Source organism: Anopheles cruzii, chromosome 3 (genome assembly GCF_943734635.1).
Source record: "Anopheles cruzii chromosome 3, idAnoCruzAS_RS32_06, whole genome shotgun sequence".
In the NCBI taxonomy this organism is placed as follows: Eukaryota; Metazoa; Arthropoda; class Insecta; order Diptera; family Culicidae; genus Anopheles; species Anopheles cruzii.
In genome coordinates, this window is record NC_069145.1 from 77,559,901 (window position 1) to 77,582,161 (window position 22,261).

Genomic DNA, 22,261 nt, shown 5'->3' on the forward strand with positions numbered 1-22,261 from the left:
GGAATGTGTACATCATGACGCTGATGTTCAATTCCACGATTTCTGTATGTAGAGACCCCTCACCATGCCGAAAGATGAGCGAAAATAGTGATGGTCCGATGGGCAGCACTTTCATAAATCTACATATACAATGAAAGAGTCTCCAAGCGAACCTCTTGTCACCTTATCTTGCATTGCGTGCCAGATTTTTCATTTAATTTGATTGGAACGATAGGAACTAATCTATTGTAACCGCACGTTTTGGCTCGTTTTTTGTGCCAAAAATAGCAACTTTAACCAGTAATTCTAGCCCCCAAATAATCACTAATTGCTCTGGTCGGCTTCAAGAAGGTCGTCCAACGAACCACACACGCGGAGAGGCTCCCGGCGGTACATCAATGCCGGACCCCAGAATTGCGTCGTTCGTTGGAAAGAATAACATCAACACATTGGCCATCGGTAGAGTAACTTCCCTCTTATCTCTTATTGACCATATTCGTACATACAATAAAAGCAAACAAAAATTACAAACATCCAGGACATGTAGTCAGGTTAACACATTTACACGGCTCTCGCCCACTGGCCACGGTGCCAGGAGCGATCACGAATCATGTTTGAACACATGGTTACTGTTCGGTGCCGGGTGTACCTTGGCGCCCGCGTGTTGCCGCTTCTGCTGCAGTTCCGCTTGTTCGCGCTCACCGTACAAATCCAGCGTTTTGCCATACCACCAGACCAACCCGTCAAAGAACACGCCAACGAACGTGAGACCTGGTGGCGGAGTTAAGGAATCGCAATTGGAGAATTCGAACCAGAACGGCGTCGTAAGCGTACTTACAAAGTGCGGTTATGTTGATGTAGTACCGGAAGAGCTTCTGATCGTGCAGCTGGCAGTTGCCCCGCTTGCCGCACTCTTCCGTCCACACGAGGCAGGTACTGTCGATGATGCGCCCGTAAATGATGGGACCGGGAATGAGCGCAAACAGACTGATCATCATCAGGATCAGTCCCTGGGTGAAGGATTTGTCCTGCTTCGCTACACAACTGTACACGTGAGGTAATGAAAATGAGCAAATTAGATACCTTAGCGCCGACCACCAACGTGGGAAGGGCGTACCGATAGTTCACCAACAGATTGCCGATTCTTCCCGATGCACCCAAGCAGTTGATTATGCTGGAAATGATCGAGAAAAGATAGAACCCAAGCGCACAGCCCTTGATGCAGGCTCCCGGCACCAGTTTTGCGCTGTACAGTGAAGTGTCCGGCGGGTTGCTGGTCGTCGTTTCAGCAGCTCTTCTCCTTCGTCTCACCGGCGCCCTGTCCGTTGCGTCTTCTGCTATATCCTCGATGCGATCGCTCGGCGGATCGCTCGGATCGCTGCCCTCGTCCTCAAGGGCCCTCATCGTGGTTTCCATTTGGGGATCCTTTTGATCATCATGTGTTAGCGTGTAGTTAACCTTGGTCTCGTTGCCCACCAGTAGCTGTATGGAGTCGCTCACAACGGTCGACGTGCCCAGTGGCTCGAGCACTTCGGTAGTCGTAAGGACACCCAGCGTCGTAGTGCCGCCCGTAGTAGATTCGAGCACGGCCGCTATGCTTGGCGCCGTGGCGGTCGTGTAAGGATTCGTCGTGCGGTACGTCGTCATCTCCCAGGGAAGCTTCGTGATGGGCGAATAGTTTTCATTCTGGCACGTGCACTGATCGTAGTACTTGTCGGCCGTATGCCAGCTGTCGCAACCGGCGTGGCAGGCCGAGAAGAACGTGATGCCCGTCTCCTCCTGGCAGACCGGTGTGTACGGGATGCCGTCGCAGTGACAATGGCTGTTACATTCCGTCGTCAGGTTGAGCCGTCCCTTCACCAACGGCATCGTACCGTCCGGGCAGGTCAGAAAGAGGTAGGAGAACTGACCCGCCATGTAGCCGACCCCGACGATCACGTTCCAAAACAGAAGCTTCTTGGGCGACGGTTTCTTCTTTGAAATCACGATCCCGGATATGAGGAAGCCGGCCACCATACCGAAAAGCGTGATCGGTCCCGTGATCACGGTTGCGTTGGCGGTGGACTTGTGGAACTGCACCTCGATGTACTTGCTCAGGAACGTGATGTACCCGCTGGAGCCGAGGATGTAAAATATCCCGGACAAGATGTTGAACATCAGCAGCTTGTTCTTGAGTAGTCGCATCAACGCGACGGGGAAATCTGTAACGGCAAAGGCTCATTAGTACCGCGAAGAGGTTCCCTCGTGCCGATGAAACAACCTTTCAGCTTGGGGAACTCCACGATGCTTTCGGCAAATTCGGACGCATTCTCCGACACGGTCCGCTTGTTGCGCTCGCTCAGCCCTTCCTTTTCCCGGCCAAATGCTTCGGCATCGTTCATCAGTATGACGGGAGCGTTCGACGAGGGTCGCTTGCGCGTGGTATCTTTCCTAGGTTTTCTAGGAATCTCCTTCGGGAACAGACCCATCAGGAGGGCAAAGATCATCATGCCGATACCGAGCAGTATCCAGCCGAGCCACCAGGCGCCCAGCCACCGCGGGTCCGAACTGTCGATGATCGGTGTTTTGGTGGGATCGATGTAGATCTTCAGTGCAAAGTAACCTACAATTCGAAAGGAAACCGGACATTGTTATCCCGTACGACCACAGCTTTTGTTCCTGTACGACGCACCGAGTGCAAAGCCCACCACCGGGCCGAAGGTACGCAACGATGAGGCGTACGCCAGCATGAGCGGTGTGTTGGTCTTCTTGGTGTTATCATCGAGATACGTCTGGCCGAGCGAGTAGTAGAGCGTGTTGCCGATGCCGAGCACAAACTGCGACATGAAGATCAGCACCAGCGGTACGACCGAGATCGTATCGAGACACTCCTTGGAGGTGGCCGTCTCCACGCACAGCCGGTTGGTGCTCTTCACCATGATCGTGTAGTTCTGGTGCGACCGGATCCGCGCCTCATCCTCTTCCCGCTCGCGAACGTACTCCTTCGTCAGCTGTAACGCTTCTTCTCCCGCACCGTAGATGAAGTGAGGCATGGCAAGAATGAAACAGGACAGGGCACAAAACACCACCCCCCACGCGATCCACCGGGGCCGGTTCCGCTGTCCTCCGACGTACGACAGGATGAGTGAGAGCAGGATCTGCGATATTTCATTGCCACTGAGGATGATACCTGTTGGTAGGTGGAAATAAAACGGGATAAAAAGGACAGTTTGGTGGTCGGGCGCCCTGAATTCCCCGCTAGTCCTGAGTGATTAGACTTCCCAAACCGCCTTCAGCCTTTCTTATCTTCGATACGTTTCTGACCGGAGTGACAAGACAAGGGAGTGATAAAAAGATTTATTCGCCCTCAATGTGCCCACGAGTGGCTATTAATCCTTTCCGGGGTGGAGAAAGGTCGCGAGCGTACGTTGACCCACATGCTTCAGAAGGAATGGTTTAGCGTTTAAATGATGTCTGGGAATGATCGACCGAATTCTTCATCTTGTTTCGTTTTGAAATTGATAGTAATAAGGAGGGCTTCTCTAGTTCCTTTTTGTCAATATTCTCCGCTCCAAGAGGCGGAATCCAATCGGCCTTCCCGTTCGGTGGTTTACCGTAATTTATCCCCACTTATCGCCGATCGTCGGCCCCTATCGGGAAAGGCAAGAATCAAGGTCAGATAGTAAACGGGCCAGGCTCAAGAGGGCCCGCAGTAAATCGCTCATTTCTCCTGAATGGCCCGCGCAAACCGAGACCACGCGCGGCTGAAGCAAAGTTGGACCATCAGCAGCACCTGTCCTGAGCCGATACTGCGGCGATAATGGACGCGGTCGCGGACCGATAGGGTCCACCTGACTAATCTAATCTCTCCCGGGTCCCCTTTTCCTCCTTGCGCGTGGACACACACTTCCTGGTTCTTTGGCCCCGGCCAGCCGGCCGGCCGGGTGACTTACCGGTGGTGGAGGAAGGAATTTTAAACCGTTTCTCCAGCGTGGTTAGCGTGATGACGAAATAGATGTAAGCCATGGCCTGCACGGTTCCCAGGAACCCGTATACCATGATGAACGACTTTGGTGTGGCGAACCGCTGCATCCAGGCCGGATGCCAGCAGGACACGCCACAGCGGTTCACGTTGGCGACGGACATTGTCGGTCGGTCGATCCGGTGTGAGGCGAGACTGTTCCTTGGGGCCCGACGAAAGCACTCTACACACTTTTTAGGCTCGCCTCTTCTTGATTCGACACTAACGACCGCCCGAAAGTCCTGCGGCCAGCTGCTTGGTTACGTACAAGTCCCGGTAGCCGCTTTCACTTCTCATGGCGCACTGGTTCACTGAAACAACGGGGAAGCTACTGAGACGGGGCTCCAAAACTGTGGCGACGGCACACGATCGACGACCGCCAGACCGACCGATTGGCGGTCCGCAAAGAAGACGAATGACCTCCGGTGCGGTGTCCCCCGGTTGGCAACGCACCGATTGCCGAGAGGCGATTGATTGCGATAGCGGATCCGGCCCGCCAGCGACCGAGGGACAGAGAGAGCAATAGAGAAGGAGAGAGTGAGCGCAGATAATCACGTCAGTTATCGGAACACCTTGCGAGCCAGTGATTGTGCACTTTCGGCGTTGTTGTGATGGGACACAATGACTCCCCGCCATGGCGAGAGAGGATGGCTCGAGTTTGATCAGATGATTGGATGTTTGGTTTTTATTGAATTGCAGCACACAGGACAGGAGGTTTTAAGGACGCACAATTCCATGTCGCGCCGCATGACTGACAGGTTGGCCCGTCAATTGGCCCGGCACTTTTCCGTGGCCACCGTCGGTACTAATCTGTTCTGGGTCTGGCTTCCTTTTATCTCCGCAGCCGGCAGGCATACCGGATCCGATAGTACCTCACGGTCTCTTTCTCTCTTTATTGATGACAATTTATCGCACCGATAACGCAGAGAACGCAGGTTGGAGCCCATTTCGTGATAAGAAATAATCGAACCGCAGACAGGGCGAATTTTGGGACGCAACCCCGTTGTGGCGGGAGGTTATCCAAATTAATGAAACAATATCTGCATCGGAGACGTACGCTTTGTCGTGCGCCAATCCGCGCCACTTGGTTGCACTTGTCTAGGGCTGTACCGCTTCGTGTTACAAAGCGGCCCTGTGGTTCCTGCATTTTTGTGTGGCTCATCGAATGATACGTGAGATGTTTCTAAACATAGCAGATGATGTGCTGAAAGTTGAAAACAAGCGAATGACACCGTACCGGTGATGAGGTACACAAGCCTAGCTGTAGGGCTCAATTTTAAGATCTTGAGGCCGAGATCTAAACCTAGTTACAAACGAGTACGTAGATTAGGGGGCCATTTTACTTAGGGATTTAAAGTTGCCGAGACCTTACAGGATGCAGCGTGGCCTGCGAAACGAAAGCTGGCTCGCAAAAGCGCTTATGGCCGGTTTAAGCCCCACGAGCCTCAACAACCGGTTTTCCAACTTCTATCTCAGGTCTGGCCGGGGAGCTCTGGCTGTAAATCCGTTCGTGTGCGGCGTCACACGCACGCACGCACGGGGAACCTTTTTCGGTGGCCAGTATTGAGCACGAAGGTCAATACACCCCATCCGGAGCCCAACCGGAATTGGCGATCGCACGGCGAGATACACACTACACCCTAAGGGTAAAGTGTTTAGGTAAAGAAAAGCTGTGACGTCCATTTCTGGGTCCGCGATCAACTCGCGATCACGTGACGCCTGGTTGCGGACGCCGCTTCCAGAAGCTGCTTCGAGGATGATCGGGCACTTTTGAGCAGAAAAACAAAAGGAATACACAGTTCCGAGCTCGAGCTTGTTTTGTAAAGTCACAACCAATGACAAAAAACTTGGCGACACGATATTTTCGGGGTCTATAATAATAAACACAACGCACACACTGGTGAAGGTCACACTAGAAAAACGCCTACCACAGGCCACTAATAATTGGTCATCACAGCTTATCGTTCGTGGACCAACGAACACGGCCGCCGATAGATCGGATCGGAACGGCAACCCGGCGCAACCCGTGGCCACATGCGCCGGTGGATGCTGATTTGTTTATGCCGTGCGCGCGATTATGCAATTATGCAATTATTTATTTTCACTCCCGGGCTTAGGACCACTGGCCATCACACTGGCCGGCTGGCCAGCGTTGACCACGTTTGTCGCCAGCGAGATTATCAGAGCGGAACCAGAGGCCTCGAGGCCTCGAAACGGGCAGAGAACATTCTTCATCGCGATCGCGATACCTGACCGGATACGGGACCGGGCGCACGTGGAACGTGTGTGAGCTGGGAGCTCCTCTCCTCGCTGTCCAGCAGCACATCATCAACACCAGCGGCCAGCGGGCCGGGGGGAAGGTAATTTCACACTGTTATCATAATAGCATCAGCGCATCCCCCCGGGGGCCATTGTGACGCGCGATATGTGCTGGGCCGGATCAAAAGGGCACACACATGTTTGCTGTTGCGATGTTCAAAGCGTCGCGTCGTAATTCAATCACCGAGAGGCGAGCGCGCCAAATCAACGCACCAACGACGGGCGATTCGATTTACAACGTATGAATTCGGAACACGATCGCACCTGTATTGAACTAAGCTCGGAATGGCCGGAAGCTGGAGTCACAAGCCACCGTAGTACGCACACCCGTCGTTCCCACTTTAATCTCGAACTCTGATCGCTCGATCAGCACCGATCGGACACGGACGGAAGTCGAAAGCGGTTCGGTAAGCTCCTCGGTGGGGACTGATGGAGGGACACAACTCTCGCGCTGTGGTTTGCGCAACTAACCGCGCATTGGAAGTGTCGCGCAACACGCGCCCCGTGGCTATAACCCTTTCTCTGTCTCTCTGCCAGCACTAGGTTGGTCAATAAGTTTTGCGGTTCGATATGAAAAACACAATTTTTATGGTTTGAAACACACTTTATTATTCAGTATGGTCCCGCTGCACATCAATACACTTGTTCCAACGAGACTCTCATTTATGAATTCCATCCCTGAAGTGAGCAACTGGAAGGGCTTCAAAATACGCTTCCATAGCCACATCTAGTAAATACACTGGATGCTCCAACAATTGGAACTTTAGTTCATGGATTTTGGCATCCTCAAAGGGCTCTTGTGACATGGTGCATTGTCCTGACGATAAAGGACGATTTTCCAATACGATACCCTGTATTTTTTCTACGATTTCAGGTGTTGTCGCCGTTTTTTGAACATCTTCTTAGTGAATCGTCTTCAAGGCTTGTACGACCACGTTTAAACTCAGAAACCTCCCTTTTAATGTATTAATATAAGGCAAGAAGTCCTTACACACTTTCAACATTCGTTCACAATTTTTTTTTCCTTAAGAACCTTGCAAAAATAAAAGCTCAATCAGTGTAAACTTTCGACTGTAAAAAATACAGAAGAAATGAAACTTCACATACGTTCATACGAAGAGTGTACCAATGTAACAAAAAAAGTATTTTGGTTAGCAGCAGCTCCCTCTGTTACCGAACCTTGAAACTTATTGAACAACCTAGTAGATTGAACGTCGCGCGACGGTTGCAGTGAAGCATTTTTAAGCATTCGTTGAGTTGCTAATTTTATAATTATGTTGATTGCACTAATTTGAACCCATTTTTAAACATAAGTGTCCATCTCCGAGAAAGCATTAATGTGACGACTGGCAACGTAGCTGGAAACGTCCCCGAAACACGACCGAATGGCCATCATGTACTAATCACATTGGAATTCGGAAACACATTCTCCCTGCTGAAGGAAACAATTAAACGTTGAATCATTTTTCGTGCGAAATCAGTAAGATAACCCTCCAAAAGGTAGGGTGGTTTTCGACATCCGTATAACTACAGGGGTTGAAAAGTGGTGAGCCACAAAGGTAACCCTCCCAAAGGTAAAGGTTTAGTCGAATTGCCAGAACCACCCTATGTCGGTGCGCAGAAATGGCCAACAGCGCTGCGATAAGATAAGATAAACGCACTTCGCAACCGAAGCAGAGATAAGCCACGCGGTCCACGGTCCGTCGCATACATTTCGGTTCGGTTAGTGAAGCATAGCCCTCGGGAGCCGGCGTTTGTAATTATTTCCAGTGTTCCGTTCCGTGCCGTGCTTTGCATTCTATTCTCGTTCTCGGTGAAGATAATGTTGGGCTAGACAGAGTGTCCAGTGTGATCTGCCATCCACGCACCGTCATGTTTCGACCCAGCTCCTTGCTGAGGAACAGCGAGGACACGCAGCCTCGCATCGAGGCCAACGCGAGCAACATAGCGCAAGGTGGGTCCACCCATTAGTCACCCACGGGAGCGGGGCTGGTTGACACCCAGGGCTATCCGCGAGAGATAGGGCGTTATCAGTTCACCACCACCGGGGCCCGGTGTCGTAGTAGCAGCAGCGTGTGTAGTAATTGGTCCTAACCTTTGGTAGATTCCATCGATTGCGGAGTGACGGCGTGCGGTTGCTGCAATGGGCCCGGCTGTTTACGGCTCGGCACCTCGACGGCGTTCGTGGCCGCCCTATCGATCGTGACGTTCGTGAGCGGTGGCATCGAGAGCTACTTCCGGTTGGCCGCACATCAGGCCGCGGCCGAGCTGGGCTTTGACCCGATCGTGCTCGACTGGCTGCTGGTGACGGCCGGCATCGCCCAGGGCGTCTTCGCGCTGCTGGTCAGCTACTGGGGCAATCGGATGCATCGGATTACGTGGCTCGGGGGCCTCTTTATGCTGCAGGCGATCACACTGATCGTGCTGATTATCCCGACGCTAACGCACAAGTACGTAGTGACCGTAGTGCCGAAACTCGCTAATGTGAACGATCAACTCGAATCCGCTTCTCACGCACGGCCGTCTGTCTTACACAGTTCCGACGAGAGCAGCACCATCGAAGCGATCAATCTGGACAAGATGTGCACCTTGGAGCGATCGGGCCAGCTGTTGGCGGATCGACCGTACGCCATCACGACGCTGGTGCTGATGTTCATTGCCCAGGTCCTGATCGGGGTCGCCAACGTTGTCATTTACGCCCTTGGACTCAGCTACGTGGACGATAACGTGCTGGAACACCACAGCCTGATCGGTTGCGTTATCGGAGCCCGCATCTGGGGATCGCAGCTGGGGTTGGCCGTCGGGCTGGCGGTCGGTGCCACCAGCCTCGGATGGTGGCTCGGCTGGACCATCATTGCGCCGGTTACTTTTTTGGCCGGCTTCGCCATCTCGCTGTTCCCGAAGCGGCTGCTCGCTACGATGGTCCGCCAGGCGGCGGACGATATCATCGAAACGGCCACCAACGGAAGCACGCAATCGATCGAGACCGTACCGGGCAAGTTTTTGGCGGACATCGGATTCCTGGCCACTGTCAAGCGGCTTTTCTCGAACAAGATACTCCTCTGCAACGTGCTCGCCCTGGTGCTGGTCAAGACGGCTATCGTGAACTACGCCGCACACGAGCAGTCGTATTTGCAGTCGCGCTTCTTCCTGCCCACCTCGCAGGCCGACGGCATCAACGACGAGTGGACCTCGCGGCTGATCACCAACCTGCTGAAACCTCCGGTGGCGGCGCTCAGCGTGATCGTGGCGGCCCTCATCATAGCGAAGGCCAATCCCTCGGCCCGGTAAGATGCGTATGTTTTAAAACGATCCAAACATCATCCATCCACACCAGATTAAAGCACGACGGATGCCATGCTTCGTTACGTTCTTATCTAAGGCTAATCTAATCACGCACCCGGAAAAGAGTCACATGGCGAGGAAGAAGTTCCCTTCGTTGATCTCCAGCGTCTATGTTGTCTCTCAACGTTGGTTCGCTTGGACCGCTTTAAATCTTCACGCCGAGAAATGCAGATCTTTTACCAGAGCCAGACCCTATCCTGAACTGTGTGTGTCCAATTGCAATAGTGCCATTCCCGAATAGTGTACTAATAACGACGACGTAAATTTGCGTTCTGTGCTACAAATAAAATGCCCATACCTCACTCGAGTTCTAACTGCTAAGGGCAGCGGGAGCATTGGTAAAAACCCTTTCAAAAACCCTCACGTGTTTCAAAGAGGGTTAGCCTGTGGACCACGGACATTCTTTCTCCGTCCTACTCCGTGTAAAACATATTCTGTTTAAAACGTTACCAAAGTGACAAAGTGCGGAACGCTGACTCCAAAGAAGAGTACGTCCTCGAAGAATAGTGATGATGGTGATCAGTACAATGTGATGTTAAAGGATCAGTTTGGACAAGGACAACGCACCAATCGAGCGATTAAATAGAATACGACTGGAGGAAGCTGAGCTGTGGAGTACCTGTCAGAATCTAAGTCATCCACCAATCTAAGAATCTAAGTCATCATCCGGGGCCTCCTCGGACATGTCCGACACTGTTCCAAAGGATAATACAAATTCGTTGCGGAGTCGAGTCTCAAGGACACACGGTGCTCCTGCGGATTTGAGAGAATTTCTTTACCAGGAGCACTTTTTCTATAGAGGAAATTGAAGAGGATCGGCAAAGCGAGGATCAAGTTTCGGAATATAGTTCAAACGCACCAACTCCTGTGGTACTTAGTGCAATCATGCGATCCTGAATAAGCTGTAAGGTGCTGTAAGCTGTATGTGAAGGGCTTGCTGCTGACAGCGACGAAACCCAAGAAACGAGTGTTGCGGAAACTGTCGGCAAGGCCAAAAGCAAGGGTGAATTGTCCGAGTAATGCTCAATAGTTTTTTAGGTTTATCAGTTACCGCAGAATTAAGTAACCCACTTCCTGGAACGTTCCAGAGACAGGACTAACGGAACAATGCAATGACGCCACGGATAACCAGAGAGACATTCGATCTATTAATTCCCAACCCAGCGGCACTAGATTGCGCCTCCGCAGGTTACGTAAACCGTGCGCGGTTTTGCGGTCAATCGCGTATTGCGTCATATTTTGCAAAACGTGTGTGTGTGGCTGGCGATCCTGCCAACCACAACAAACGAGAGGCCAATTGCCCTTTTCTCCTCCACGCTAATGTTAATTTACTTTGACTTTGATGTGGGATTAATTCAATGCAACCACAGACGGCGACGGCGCCAAAGATGGGCACAACAGTCTCTCGATCATGCTGAACAAGGACACAAATAGCCGGGGCGCCATAGCGTCGTAGAGATGACCTGTATGGCGGACTAAGGCAATGGGGAAAGCCGGTCGTCAACCGCCATTCCGTGGCGTTCGATAATCGATTGATCGTTCTATATCATGCTAGTTGCTAGAGACCATTGGAATGTATCGAGTGTACTAATCGATCACTTTCTCTATGGCAGGAAATTGGCTGGATGGAACATCTTCGTAGGAGTGGTGGCCGTTGGGCTCTTCATAGGTATGTGGCCCTTTTCCAGAGAGTTCAAGAGCGCCCGACTAAAATTCTACTCATCACTACCACCTCCAAATAGCGTTCATCTTCATCTCGTGCGGCGAAGAACAGATCGCAGGATCGTACCGCGGCCGGAAGCTCATCAAACCATTCTGCGCCTCGAACTGTGTGTGCGCCGAAAACGTGCCCTTTACGCCGGTCTGTCCGGTGGACAGTCGCTTCACGTACTTTTCGCCGTGCCACGCCGGGTGCCAGGGTCGGGAGGAGATCAACAACATTGTGCTCTACCGGAACTGCACCTGCGGCGTCGATGTGGACATTGTGCTCAGCGAGGGAGGCGACGCAACGGAGGGTGCCTGCGGTGTGGATGACTGCCAGCGGTACTGGATCGTGTTTCAGGTGCTCACGGTGATCGTGACGATGCTGCTGGCCACGGGGCTGACGGGGAAGGTGATCATCACTCTGCGCTCGGTGCTGCGCCAGGACAAGGCGATGGCGCTGGCGGTCGAGCTGACGCTGGTCGGGCTTGTGGTTTACCTGCCCGGCACGGCCATCTACCAGGTGGTGGCAAGTAAGTTCCGATCGCGTAACATAGCAATCGTTCGGAGAACACACGATCGGTTACCGGTTTTGCCTTCTTTCGACAGCCAGCACGTGCCAGTTTTGGTCGGCCGACGAACGGCAGTGCTTCCTGCACGAAACGCCGACCTTCGGTAACATCCTCAACATGATCACGGCGGCACTCATAATCGTGGGTCTCATCTTCGAGATGGCTGTGTTCTACTTCGTCAAGGATATGACACTGTACGGCGACGAGCCGGATGATTCCTATCGGTAAGGCACAATCAATTCTTCATCTCCTAACATTCTGACCAACACCAACTCTTGCTGCTTCCCAGGCCAGTGGAGATGCGTTTTATACCTCCGGCCCGGTCTCCGACTCAAACCGAGATGGTACCACTGAACGGGCGAATGCAGGACACCGTGGCGAACTACGTAGCGACCGATCACACGGGCTCCGATTCGGTGCGATCCGGTTCCGATACGATCGTCCCGTCGACGACCGTGCTGCCCACCGTAGATCCACTGAATGGTTCGGTGCAAACGATTCAAAACACTCAGCCAACCTACCAAGCCCGCTCGGTGTCACCGCTGGCCACGTTCGGTGGCGTGAACTATGCCCAGGTTGTGAAGCAACTGCCGAGAAGGGAAAATTCGAGCGACGTCGACGAACAGCTGGACTTCCGGTCGGCCACCAGTCTGCCGCGGGCAGACAGCGGTGACAGTGACGACGACAGTGACGATACCGATTACCGGCCGAATGTGAATCCGGTGCGGGATTACACCCGTGGCGCTGGAATGTCGGGTACACCGGGTGGACCAAGCACAGCGGGAGCGCGAACGCAGAACTTCGGCGCCGGACGGCCCATGAGCCCGGAGACGGACTTTTGATGGGAAAAAGAATCGAATGAGCCAGAGAGGAGTAGATTCGAATGTGCCTAAAACCTGTCGACCGTATCGATCGGTCCATTACTGTTCCTAAGATGCTAATTGCGAATGCTTTTAGGCGTAGCTTAGAACTTTTAAAACAATATGTATTTTTAAGTGTATACGGGAGTCGTTTGATTCAATTAAATTCTATGACAATCAGCTCAACAGGATGACACGGTACCTTTTAGCGATTCAGGTAATATGTAAGTGCGTACGTTGTAAATTACACCTTAAAAGCCAAGTAGACTTGTAGCATCAGGAACCTCTTCATATGCACCCAAACTAACTTCATCCCACGAAAGCAATAGAAAGGAGGCAGACCGTAAATTATTGTAGGAAAAGTAGAATAAAATCGTAGTGGAATAAAGTAGAACAAACCGACTACTGGTGACCACTTTGTTCGTCCGCTCAAACAGATCCAATTCGACACAGGCGCTTCATATTCATCGTTTAGATTTATTATCATCCATTCTCGGTTCTCCTCCGGGCGGTTCTTATTCCGTCACGCGCCTTTTCCAATGTCCCCACCACACATTGGTTACATTCTTGTAATTCCTCTTAACTCTATATGCTCTTTCTGTGTCGCGTTTGAGTGTTTTCTTTTTTGGTATTGGGTTTTTCTGCATTTTTTACTGCACACGTTTACAGGGTATGAATTATTTCGTAGGAGTCATCTTCGCGCAATAAATAAAAGTATAATCGAACCCGGTTTCCCACTTGGTCGGTCATGGGACACGGAAAACGTTCTGTGGGCGCCCAGACAGACCGGGGGGGTTTGGGTTTTCGGCGCCTAAAACCGTGTATTCTTGCTACGTGCGGCCTTAGCCGTTTATACGCTAAGCGCGCCGCGTGAGAAGCAGTTCGGGTAGTATGTGTATTAGGGATAATATATAATGCTTGGTTTTCTGTGTTTTTGACTTATTTATTATAGCTTTATGCTCCGTTATTATGTGTTTTCTTTTCGTTTCGGTCGCGTGGTTTGGTGGCAGAATATTTTTTGTGTGGTAAAAAAATATAGTACATCCAAGCAGAAAACATCTTCGCTTCAGTCGGCGTTCAGACTGTGTTACCCGCGGCGCACCGTGCGCCCTCTTGTGGTGTGTTTCGTCTCTACGTTTCTACGTATCTCTGTGGCACTCCCCGTTTACGAGGGAACTGTAGGTGTCCGGCCGCCACTGGCGGTGCACAGATGCAACCGAACTCAAACCGAAACCGTTTAATGGCTAAATTTTCCTACGGGACTATTAAAGTATTTTTGCATTCTTACGATTGCGTGTGATTTGATAACGGTTTTCCGTTGCGATTCCTAGCATGGGATGGGCACAGGCATTCTTCGCACGCTCTTCTGGTACTTGGTACCAATCAGTATCAGTATGGACATGTGGCATATAAAAAAGTCAACGCGTGTAAGTGTAAGCGGAGCCTGGCATCTATATGCTCAGGGGCTCAACACACGTTCATGAATCCCGTTCACGCTCCTTTCATCCGTCGCGCGTCCATTCGTCCTTTCGGGCATACTCGACACCACACCAACACGCTGTACCCTGCTGGATCCTTAAACGCGCCCACCAGGGAGGGACAACATACTCCACCAATCGTTAAATCTCATGTTTTTATTAAACACTCGCTCTCTCTCTCTCTCTCTCTCTCTCTTCGCTTCTCTCTATCTCTCGTTATGTTATCTTCATTATGTACAGACGGATCACATTTTATTTGCTTAATAACTTGCTGTCGCTTGTCTAATAGTGTGTTTCACTTGCATTTACGGCACAAACACCTCGGCACTCCCTGTACCTCGTAAAGTCCTGCTTTTCATACGGATCCACTCGATCTCCTAGTGCCACACACTCACACATACATTCGTGGATCGCGCGCATTCATCAGCAGCAGTCTCATCAACCTGCGTGGCACTAAGTAAAGCGTGGTAAAGAGACCTAACGCGCCCCCTGACGCGGAGACAAAATCGCACAACAAACAACAACATGCCGGAAGTTAGTGAAACGCGCTGCTCCTAACCATATGTCTCCTCCTTGTAACAAACCGAAAGTGGCCAATGTAACATAGAACTGTGTTGTGTCAACGGAAAGGTGACCCTGCTCGCCGAAGGACAGCAAAAGTAGGTGAAACGGTGATGACGGAAAACTATTGGAACTGAAAGCTGGGCCCGGCGGTGCTGCTGGGTTGTGTGTCGCGGCCGCTTTTGCAACATTCTTACATTCTTACACACCACAAGGGTGGGTGCGTTGTGTATTATATTATGTTGGCTACTTGTTATCTGTTCCCTTTTCTGGTTTAAAGAACCTTCTTCTCTTTCTGCACCCCAGATCCATCCATCCGCACCACTTGGGTGTGCCCCGCGCTGTGCTTCGCTCTTCCTATCATTAAATCACATTTTAATTTATCTCAGTTCCGTTCGTTGGCGGCTTCCTGCTTGTTCCTGCTGCTGCTCGCGCGCTTTCCCAACTAGGGGCCCGTTCCGTTGTCGTCAGTTCGACTGCTCATCAGTATCCGAAACAATCTTATCCTCATCGTTTTGGTAATGCTTTAACGTCGCACCCGGTGACCGGGCCGGCGATGCCCTGGTGGCGCTCGCGTTTGCTTGCTTGCGCTACTACTAAACTAATACTCAATTCGCCAGGCTCGAAGAGCGCGTCCATTATATGTTGCGTCGGATGTAACGGGTTCTACCTCGCTTTCGTGCGCGGACCTTTTGGCCCTTTCAGACATTTCGCCTACGGTTCGAGCTTCACACTTCGAACGGAAGAAACGGAAGTGACCGGTCTATTGTGGCGCAGTTCGCTGCTGGTGTCACGTTAATACTACGGCACTTCGGGAATTGCGATTCCGATGAGTGCGCATAACGCGTGTCCGAGGCGTATAGTCATGTCCAGAGAACTCCTCGGAGGGAGGTGATGAAACAAACCGATCGCGGCGGGCAAGCTGCTCCGTTCGGGTCCGTCGTTTCCGTTGCGCTTCTGTGGTGCGCGCTTGCGCGTGCGTGCGTTGGCTTCGATGCTCTCGGCGCTGCTACTCGCGCCTTCGGTTAGTAGCCAGTTGGGTAGCCGCAGTAGCAGTAGTAGTAGTAGTAGTAGTAGTAGTGGTAGTAGTAGTACTAATAGTAGTCTTTCTGTCACTGCGTACGTCTAAAAAAAAGAACGGTTGCGCAGTGGCTCTGGAACATGCGGGGGCTTAGGAAACGGAACCGTTGGCAGGGTTTGCCGATGATGGCGGCGCTGCAGGCGCCTTGGTGTTGGTGCCGGCGGCGGTGGCGGCCGCAACGGTGGTGGCCGCCACCGCAGCGGCCACGGCCGCCGTCACCGCCTGCTGCTGCTGGGCGGCGGCCGCCACACTGCTGGCACTGACACTGTTGCCACCGGTCGTCAGCAGGGATAGGGTTTCCTGTGATGCGTTCGCTTTGAGAATGTTGTTCTCGTACTCGAGCTGGTTGATGCGGTCCATCAGTTCCGATATTCGCTCTTTCAGTACTTCGACCTCTTCGCGCACGGCAAACATGAGGTGGGATTTGACCAGATCCTACGAAGAGACAGACAGAGAGAGTGAAAGGTTGTTACAAAAGGCGGTCCAGTTGACGGAACGGAAAATAGCATTAAATGAAGCCTGCAACTCGGGCGTCTCAGGCTCGGCACTAATTCTGGTTGAGTGACACATGTTTTCGCAGCGCGCAACGACTTTGCAATAAGATACTCCATTTTCTGACGTCACACAAAAGTAAAGCTGCCCGAGGTCTAAACAGTTTTCCAGGAAAACTCACAGATTGGTTCCAGTTCGCCAGCATAGCACGGAAGGGCGATCCGATCCGGCATGCACTCCGTTACGATCGCTTGCTAATGCTAATTGCTCAGATTGTCAACTATCCACTTCCGGTTCGGAAACGGATCGATGGCGTCATCCGTGTGTGCGGCAGAGGCGGCGGCGATGCAGCACTGCGGAACAGAAACATACACGCGCACGCACGCGGATGCCGCGCGGTTCTTTGAAGTCAAGGATACGAGGAACTGTGAGCTTTCGCAAGTCTCGGGTGTGTGGCCCGCGCTCACCCCACTCTCCTCTACTGGTACTCAATGACATCTATTTTCGGGCCCTTGCAGCTAATCGGAACTAATCCGCCGCCGCCGCCGCCGGCAGAGGCGATCGCGTGCGAAAATTGCACGTCATTGCAGCAGTCACAAACCGCTCGCGCGGTGTTCGCCGACTCTCCCGCGGTGACGCAGGGGCCGCTGCCATGTCTTTCGGAGGAGCACGCGCAGCTCTTGCTGCAGCTGAATGCAGTTTTTTGCACTTTGCATCAGCCCAGGATGGCAAACCGGTAAATAGAGGGAGTGAGTAGGTGAATTTTTAAGTCCTGCGTGCTTAAAAAGCTGTCCGAGGCCAACACACTCTGGCGGGCTGGCGATAAGATAAAAACCCCGCTCCCCGAAGCGCTAACCAGGGGCCCCATTTCGGGTGCGATAAGCAGAGAGTTTGGGCAAATCTGTCCAAAACCGACGGCGCGAGTCTGGTGTCTCAACCACGAGCGACAGCAGCAGAGAGGGGGTATTTGGAGCACCAGAAAGACATTTAAATAGTTCGTTCGGTTCGATTGATTGGCGAGAGGCGGCGAGATGATGTGTGCGGCGGCGGCCCCCGGAGACAGAGAGCGGTCGGCCCCACCAGATTAACATATTCTATTTTTAGCGCGGCCGTCGGTCGTCGGGCGCGAAAACATATTTCTGGGTTCGCCAGCGGCGCGCGCGCGGCGCAGTGTCTTCACGCCGTTCAATTAAAATCAATTTCCAGCTCCCGCCGCGTCCGTTGCCGGCGACCTCGATTCACGCACGCAGACACGCGGAGTCCACGCGGGGAGAGCACGGTGAAGGTTTCTCGCGCGGTGATGGCGATCTTTGGGGGTTTGTTTTTAAATATTTCTCCGGATGACAGGAAAAGGAGGATCTGCCCCTGGGTGTTTTGCCACGGGGCGTGAGTGAATGAATGATGAGGAACATGAATCACGCAACGGGTGAGGTTAGAACGACGAACGAACGACGCAAAAGCAACGCATCTTACGCCGCCGTGAAGCATCATCGACAACAAAACGATTAGAAAATCGACCCAAAACCATCCCTCAAGTGTCTTAAGGTTGGTTGTCTTTGTTTCATGTTAGGTTACGCAACTTATGATAGTAAAGTGTGTTAACAGTGGACCGATCCGACCTTCCTCCGATGTCAGCGAACCCAACACGCGACCAACATGTGATCGCGACAAAAATGTGATTGACCAAATGCGATTTGCGTCAAATTCGACGGAAATGACCGACCCCAAAATAACTCTACTTTGAACCACAGCCAAAGTCGGGAGGGACCACAAAAAACAGGCGATACAAATTCGACACTCCGGCTGAAGTAATGGCCAAAGTTTCCGGTATTTGGTACCCCGGCCCCGGCACTTCTCTCCGATCGATCTCTGTCGCAGCATTTGTCACCGAGTTCCACCTGCCGAGGTCAAGATCGCGCCGTGCCAAGTGCGCGAATTTTATGGCGCAGACACAGCGCTCGCGGTTGACACCAGGCTTTTAGTCGCATTCCTCCGATTCCTCGAGCTGACCTCTAGGGGGCCGGCCGGCGACATGATTTGTGATGTCCACACCCATTTATAACGCCGGCCGGCGACGGGTTTCACCACATTATTTCTGGGAGATGTTCCGTGAGAGGACACAGCACACTCGAACCGACCGAACCAAAGTCCGGTCCGGGCTCTGTCTCGGGGACTCTCGGCGGTGCTGGCTGATATGTTGATTTGGGTGTTTTTAATGGAGCGGCACACAAACAAGAAGCGCGCGCGCTCACTTTCCGTGACTCATCGCGGTGGCCGATGTCGAAGTTGTTTACTGCGTCCTGCCTTGCTACACTTTCCAACCACCTCCCCGGGACCGGGCGGCCAGCCAGCCGAGGTGAAGGTTAGGAACTTAATTTCAGGCAAATATTTATCGAGACACACACACACGCATCGCAGCGCAGCGCACACGGTGGCGCTTAAACACGGTGCTATTAAAATTTAATGAGCGGAGCGCGGAGTCGGCCCCAAGAACCTTCCGACACTGGCCGGCCAGCAGCAGCAGTAAATCACAGTTAGTGCGCACCGATCGGAGAATGTGGCCCGTCATTAACCAGCGGCCTAGAGAGCGGCATGGCAGTACACGTGCTTTGACACCGTAGATGGCGGGGCTTTTTTCCGATCGCCGACAGGTACAGCAAGATCGCGGACAGTCTCCTGCGCAGCTGCGATACTCACTTTCACCATCACGTAGTAGGTACTGTCCTGGCCTTTCTGCTTTATCTCGTACAGCCAGTTCTCGGCCGGCTGCGGCGGCTGTTGCTGAGGGCGCCGTTCCGCTCGCAGCACCGTCGCCAGCGCCGGATATGGATTGTTTATCGCCGGAAGGGTTTCCATGGCGCTGCTGCTCTCAACTCCGAGGAAAATTCCCAGACAACTACTTCAACAACGTCCAGAGGGGTCCAAAAACAGGCACTTGAGAGGGGGCGCGCGCGGTCACCCGATCCTTCAAGGACGACGCGATCACACTAATCGTCTGATAACAACACGTCGTCGTCGTGCCACGTCCGAGGACCGGGTGTGTTGTTTTCGAACGTTTATCAGCACTCGCGCTCGGCTTATCGATGTTTGTCTCACCCACGGAACCGGCTCGGACCGGTTTCGAGCTAATGAGAGAATCGTTGTGTGCTGACTTAGGTGGTGGCGCGGAAGGCGGAGAAGCAAAAAACAGGAGATTGAACCGTGGCCACACTCCCGACTAGACTTCCGAACGGCGACTAACTGTCTGGTGACGGGATGCGAAGTGTTTTATTGTGAAAACAGGCGCTTCTAGTGTGCCGGCTACTACCCTCACAGTGGCCAGTCTCTCTCTCTCGCTCTCCGTGTGGGGCCACATTCGCGGACGGTCACGCGAGCACTTGTCGCGCTCCCGCTCTGGAAATGCCCAGCGAACTGCTCAAGGACTCTCTCGTTCTCGCGGTGATCGACGAGTCACATCGCACTCTCCGAGAGAAAGAGAGCTGATTAATGATGTGTCCCGAACGGGAGGTGAACAAAAGATGGCACTAGTTCCCCACGAGGAACCAATAGACGGATGGGGAACACTATCCCTTTTACCCTTTTTTCGCTTTCACAATAATCACCTTCCTCGGGGGGCCACACCGCACGTGTGTGGCTCGTGATCCACGACGGGGATTGCTTCCGACCCACCCAGAACACGTCTCCCTCCGTCTCTGTCGACGTGGGCCCTTCTCAGTGAGGTGTGTTTGTGTGTGAACTGTGTGTTATCAATCGGGGAACACAACCTCGCGGACAAACAACTCGCGGAGGGGTTCTTCAAAGAGAGCCCTCCTCGTTGGCGCTGAAGATTAGGGATTTGATACACTTGACGGTGATCCATCAAGTGTTTAGACTTTACTCTGCCGATTAATTGATTTTTAAAGCGTCAAACTTTATTCTGGAAATTGTAAACCTTGAGTAAAAAGTTTGACATTCACGAAGTGGGACGGGGAAAAGGCTTACAAAATATTGGGAAATATTAAAAACTTTCTTCCAAAGTGGTGAGTCTTCAACTCAAACTGTACGAAATTTGAAAAGCACATTTCCACCTCGGTGGTTATGCTGGTAATCAGAATTGTCGTGCAAGAGAAGCCAATGCACCTCCACAGCGAGTGACTGTTTGGTGGGGATTTTGGTCCGGTGGACATCTCTGGCCCAGTTTTCTTCGAAATGAAATGGGTTTTCGGCGAAATTGAAGCTAAAAACTTGGACGACATTAGGTTTCAACAGGAAGGTCACAATCGATACTTTGCTCTCCGCTTTTTTTTCGAACCCTTTTCGATGGACTTATTTTAGTCTATTATTCGGCCTATATATCTGAGGGTGCGACGAGTGAATGTGTTCTCGAATTCGACAATGCGCGTCAACACAACCAGCTGTCGCAGCAACAGCAGCAACGAGTGCAGTTGCAGTTGCAGCAACCATATGCACCGCGCCGCAATCGCGCACAACGATTGACGCGGCTCATTTAGAACGACGGAATTCGAAGGCCATCATCACACGCGCGCCCGCGCCCTACGCCCTACAGCACAGCACAACACGCTAGACCTGATGGCGACATGCTCGATTCCATCTCTCTCTCTCTCTCTGTGCCAACAGCGGCTCCGATGAAAGGGTTCCCCGTTAATCGACCTTCCCCGGGTTCTTGGCACAAGAACCCTGGTTGGCGCGGGGTCCTTCTGCTGCTGCAGTGAGTGAGTAAGACAGAAACACGGATGATCAGCGGGTAGCGATCGAGCATTCGACTTTCATTCTAACACACAAACAACTCGATCTGTCAGAGTGCACCCGCGTCGGAAACATGTGTTTCGATGGACGGTTTCGGCCAGGTTTTTTGTTTTGGCTTCGGGGCACACGCTCAAGGACTTGCACCCTCATCACCAACAGAGACCCGCGGCGTTTGGGGTCCCCTCTCTCTCTCTCGCCCGACTCGGGAGCTCGGAAAATATTAGCTTTAATCAATGTTTGGTTTTTTTCCCTTCATTTTGTTTACTTGCAACCACTTGACGAGAGCGCTCCCCCCGGCCAAAGTACGGGGGTCGACGAAAATCGTTTCGCTTCACCAAACGTGCAAATCGAAAACATCGGCCTCGTGATTGATAACAAGCAGGAACCCGGCCGGCCAGCCAGCCAGGCCGGGCGGGCTCACTGCACTCTCTGCACTCGCGGCGCTGGCTAATCTTCTCGCGCTCGTGAACCGGTTTCGGCCGCCGGCTGTCAGTCGTAGGCGGACGCGATCTGTCAACGGATAACACACGCCACCTTTTAGGAGCCTATATAGGGGACCCGACCTCGCCGCCCTCCCGGTGTCGCACACCGCGCCGGGAAGAGATTCCTATCGCGGGGCCCCGGGTCTGTTTTGTGTGTTACTTCGCCGCGTGAGGCAGTAAATAAGGCCTTGTCAATAAGGCAGCACTTATCACGACGACGACGATGACGATAATAGCAGACCCCGCGGGGCCGGAGGTTGCTAATTCACGGACAGGACAGGACAGGTGAGCAAGTGGCAAGTCGAGAGACACCCCAAAGTTTGTTTTTTGAATATAACGCTTTAAAACATCGTTTAGAGTCGCACGTCATCGCTAGAGGGGCAGCAGAACATGGCTGTTGTCAGAAAAAGTACCGCAGCACTCGCGGATCGAGACAAGGTTGACAACAAAATAAATAACGACCCACATTTCTGCACAACAAAGCGCGGGGCGAGCAATGTTAGACGAGCTGTCACCACCGGCCAACGAGCTGGTTGTTGTCACCAAAATCGAACCACCGGCAGCGGCGAGCGGTACACTTTCGAAACGTGTGCCTAATTTTAGCCAAACTGGTTTGCATGCACACACCACCGCACAAGGACTCGC

At 52.5% G+C, this 22,261-nt stretch overlaps 3 protein-coding genes across 4 annotated transcripts in view; 1 reads left to right on the plus strand and 2 right to left on the minus strand.

Annotated features, from left to right (window-relative positions):
- Positions 1-448: 448 nt before the first annotated feature.
- On the minus strand, positions 449-6,705 carry LOC128271673 (solute carrier organic anion transporter family member 74D). Of its 2 annotated transcripts, none has more exons than XM_053009286.1 (7): positions 6,563-6,705; positions 3,912-4,290; positions 2,651-3,148; positions 2,240-2,581; positions 1,097-2,180; positions 818-1,023; positions 449-750 (listed from the first exon to the last, which is right to left on the minus strand). In XM_053009286.1, the coding sequence occupies exons 2-7, from the start codon at positions 4,102-4,104 to the stop codon at positions 581-583; spliced, it is 2,493 nt and encodes an 830-aa protein (XP_052865246.1). In that variant the 5' UTR covers positions 4,105-4,290; positions 6,563-6,705; the 3' UTR covers positions 449-580. The 2 variants fall into 2 exon arrangements, with proteins under 2 accessions (XP_052865246.1, XP_052865245.1); XM_053009285.1 differs by having other exon boundaries at positions 3,912-4,329; positions 6,563-6,673.
- A 1,465-nt stretch (positions 6,706-8,170) lies between these two features.
- On the plus strand, positions 8,171-13,110 carry LOC128273388 (solute carrier organic anion transporter family member 1C1). The gene is made up of 7 exons (XM_053011335.1): positions 8,171-8,252; positions 8,403-8,748; positions 8,836-9,585; positions 11,257-11,312; positions 11,386-11,877; positions 11,954-12,140; positions 12,206-13,110. The coding sequence occupies exons 1-7, from the start codon at positions 8,171-8,173 to the stop codon at positions 12,756-12,758; spliced, it is 2,466 nt and encodes an 821-aa protein (XP_052867295.1). The 3' UTR covers positions 12,759-13,110.
- Positions 13,111-15,753: 2,643 nt separating this feature from the next.
- Positions 15,754-22,261, minus strand: part of LOC128271047 (protein bunched, class 2/F/G isoform) — a 38,646-nt gene continuing 32,138 nt past the window's right edge. Inside the window, exon 6 of the mRNA XM_053008479.1 lies at positions 15,754-16,331. Within this exon, the coding sequence (XP_052864439.1) occupies positions 15,987-16,331 (345 nt within the window). The 3' untranslated portion in view covers positions 15,754-15,986. The remainder of the gene's footprint in view (positions 16,332-22,261) is intronic.